General features: G+C 31.3%; 1 protein-coding gene across 4 annotated transcripts in view; it reads right to left on the reverse strand.

The window, feature by feature from the left end:
- LOC102672479 (proteoglycan Cow) overlaps window positions 1-4,050 on the reverse strand; it is a 187,571-nt gene that overhangs the window by 45,108 nt on the left and 138,413 nt on the right. For 3 of the 4 annotated variants that reach the window (XM_006612165.2, XM_031508772.1, XM_031508771.1), the window contains exon 4: window positions 2,363-2,494. The exons of the other annotated variant lie outside the window; for it this stretch is intronic. In XM_006612165.2, coding sequence (XP_006612228.2) covers window positions 2,363-2,494 — 132 coding nt within the window. The remainder of the gene's footprint in view (window positions 1-2,362; window positions 2,495-4,050) is intronic. 4 annotated transcript variants of the gene reach the window in all.

The raw sequence follows: 4,050 nt of genomic DNA on the forward strand, positions 1-4,050 counted from the left end.
TATTAAAATATATTTTAATCAACCCTGATACAAAAGGTACAAAAAATATTTCTACTTTTATTTATTTAAAATTTTCATTCACATTATTAAAAACTATAAATATTATTAATTATTTCTAAAAATTCTAGAAATAATAATAAAGAAGACTTTGGAAATGATAGAAAGAATCGTATTGTATTTTTCATTGTTGATTATCCAATATTTCTGATAATTAGTTGTAAAAGAGGAAATCTATAAAATTATTTGAGTAATCGATTAAAGTAATCCCTCTTCACATTCTCTTACTCTCGTTGAGAAAGGAGATATATTCTCCCCGCGCATTTCCACACGTTGTGGAATACCATCAAACGCGACACTCGAGGCGGAAAGTAAGACACCGTCTCCTTTCTTCCACGTTCGGATGATCGCACTGGAACTTAAGGGGCGAGCATTCGTGAAAACGTGACCCATAAAGCTAACCTTTTATTCACCGTGTACCGTGGTGTGGGGAGGGGAATTGCGTTCGATACGCGAGGAGAACCGTCGAAACCAATAATTCCGGCTTAATGTCTCGTGAAAAACAAAACATGCCTTGCTGTACTCGTCCGCTGGGACTCGTCCGATATATTTCACTCCCTCTCTCTTTTCTCACTCCATTTTTCTTTGTTATTTTTACGCGCGTATTTCCCGTTTTTCCTCTCTCTTTCTCCTTTATGGTTGTTTCAAAAAGAAACAATACACGCGTGCGATACTTACGCGGGAACAGAGGAACCAATTAAACCGAATTATTCGTGTATTCGTCATTGTTCCTCCTCTTTTTTCTATACAATCCCTGTACAATGTGTGTATATGTATATATATTTTTATTTATCGTTCGAGGGAGACAGTTTGTGAACGAAACTGTGAACATTGATACGCGAGATAAAATGATCAACTTCACTTTCTCTTTTCTTCCTTCATTTAAATAAGGATAGAAGAAGAATAAAATGGATTTAATTCGAGTTTGAATTTTTTAACCAGTCAGGAAAGGACAATTTAATATTTAATAACTGCTTGTTGATAAAATTATAATTAGAATATTTAATGAGATTATTATCATTTAGAATTATTAATAAATTGGTTATTCTTATTTTTTGAATCAAGTTAATTAATACCTTCTACATAAATTATTAAATTAAAAAATTCTATAATTCCATTTACATAAAAAAGAAGACTATTGTATAATATATTTTAAATAACTTATACGTAAAAATATATTTTTCCTTTAAAAAATTTTATTCAGATAAAAAGGAAATCCTATGCAATAATTGCTATCGGTCATTTATTTTATAAATCCTCGAAATGATATATTTGAAAAGCAATATTCCTACGATATCCGTTAAATTTGATAAAACGACGATATCTCCTTTCAGGAATAGAAATAAATTGACGGAGGAAATTCAAATTGTTCGAACGTAAAGCTTTCGATATCTCGATATCGAGATGTTTTATTCCGGACATTGAAAGTTTGTTGCCCCCGTGGAGGATATTTTACGTGGCTAGGAAAAAGTAAACAACGGCGGAAGCGGATCTCTCTTACCCTCAACCCCCCCCCTCTCCATCCTCGAAATTCAAGTCTTCTCTTCTTTTAATAACGAAGTCAGACGGAAGAACTTTTCGGATTAGTTCGGTTTGAGAAAAAAAAATTTCTTCATTTCTTTTCCCCAGACCTTTCTATCTTCCATTTCTGAATATTTTTCGTTTGAAGTTTTTGTTTATAGTCGTTGTTTTTGTGATTTTCTTTTTGAAAAAAAAAAAGTTTATCCCAATCTTTGTTTAGAATATGAGTTAATTAAATTTTCCATTTTTCTTTCTCGTTTTTTTTTTTTTTTTGGTAATTTAGGCAAGCGTGAATGAAAAATTGTTTCTAACTTGACAGGAAAAAATAGAATTTTTAATTAATGTAGCAGAAAGAAAAAAACATTTCGAAATTTACAGACGAGAGAAATAAATTGTTAAAGTGTTCGTGTCTATAATTAATTAACGATGAAATTTCGTTTGTTGTTATTATATGTAGCTTAAAAATTTTGAAATATTGCAACAAAAATTTTAATGATATTATATACATTATATTATATAGGTTTTTTTTTTAACATATCAATGGAAATTTTGTTAGAAAGAATATTAAATTATTAAATTGATCTTCAAATTTAATAAAACTTAATATTATTATTTAGAAATTATTATAATTTTTTTACTCATATTCTTATTAATAAAAACAGCTATTAAAATGGAATTTGAATAAAAATTTATTCAACCATTTATGCACACGCAATTAAATTTCTTTCTCTGAATATATAATAACATTCATTATGATAATTAACAATAAAACGTGAACACTTACTTGGACTCGTCCTGATCCTCGTCATCGTCCTCGGAATCGAAGAAGGCGTCGTCGTCCTCCGTGTCGACCGAAGTTTCCGTTCTCATTCGTCGATTCTGCTGAACCGCCCTGGATTTCGGGATTACTATGTCTCTGTGAAAACAAAAAAAAAGGAGAATCATCAAGTAGAAACGGTCCGTGTTTGATCCGGCTTCCGACCGCTCTTTCCTCCACGAATTTGAAAGGTCAATGTGCTTTTTCCACCAAATTTCCACCATTGAAAATCGTGGTCCCGTAAATCACGAATTATCCGAAGCTTAAAACATCGAAATTAATGATAATTTATTACCGTGAACGTAAACCGAGAAACAATAAAATTATTTTAATTTTCGAAACGAATATTTTATAATTAAAAAAAAAAAATAAATATTCGATTTGCAATTTCATTTTTTTTTCTTTTAGAAAATTATGTTCAATTAACGGTCACGTATATCAAAATACAGAATATTTTTACGATAATTATTATTGAATCACTTTTTTTTAACGAGATAAAATTTTCTTTTGCAAGAGATTTAATGAAGTATAAGAAATTTTTGTAATAAAGCCACAAGGAACGTAAAACAAGAAAAATAATAATCATAAAAATTTTAACCATCAAACGCAAGAAATACACAAGAAAACTTTCCAATAATTATTCGTAACAATGAAAACAAATAACAAATAATTGAAATATGAAATTTGTCTAACTATCCTCAACAATTTACTCAATTTCAATTCGAAAATATCATTACAAAATAATAAGGATAAATGTGAATATTAAAAAAAAAAAAAACTAATAATTTTAGAACTTGAGGAAATAATCGAATGGGATAAGCTAAAAAAAAAAAAACAGGTTTAATCTTTCAGACAGGCGTGAACATTCTCGATCCAACGTGTCCTCGATGCAAAAGAGGGTTGGGCGAATTTTAAAAATTTAAGCAGATCCACCGTGTCAAGATGCTGGAGTCGCTCTCTCCGGGAATGGAATAAGTTAAAAGCGATTTCCTGGCTACGGCAAATGGAACGCTTTCGAATATAATTTCTCGTCGACGGAGAATGGATCACGGAGGGAGGGAGAGGGGGAGACACGAGAGGTCAGCGGGCGCGAGAGAGAGGAGAAGATTTTCCTAGGGAAAAATTCTCTATCGTCGATAACGACGTTGAGTTTGCACGGTCCAATGGAAAATTTTTACTCATAACATGTTTCGTGCTCGCGTTTACTCGCCAGAGAGAGGGTGAGAGAGCTCGTCTATTTGTCTTCCTTCGTCTTCTTTCGTATAATATCGGCTCCGCTTTATAATATTTTACATGGGGGAGAAGAAAAATCAGAGACAAAACTCCGAGAAGACGAAATAACGATTTCCTTGTGTAAATCTACGATTTCTGGTGTCGTTTCAACAATGTTGCCACGAAAATTGAAAATTATATCTCGAATCATATAAGGGATGAGTCTTTGAATTATTTTTCTTAAACGTTTTTTCAATGTTGGAAAAAACGACGTGGAAAATTGTTTCAAAATTATATCGAGATGTTTCGATGAAGTTAGGAAATGATGCACGCTATTCGTGTTGCTATGGGAATTTTTTTTTGAAAAATAGTAAAAAAAAAGAGGTTGAGAAAGGTTTTATGATATCCTCGATTTAAAGACGTTTAAGACGTTTTTTTTTTTT

This window comes from Apis dorsata, unplaced genomic scaffold (assembly GCF_000469605.1).
Source record: "Apis dorsata unplaced genomic scaffold, Apis dorsata 1.3 scaffold_99, whole genome shotgun sequence".
NCBI classification, from domain to species: domain Eukaryota; kingdom Metazoa; phylum Arthropoda; class Insecta; order Hymenoptera; family Apidae; genus Apis; species Apis dorsata.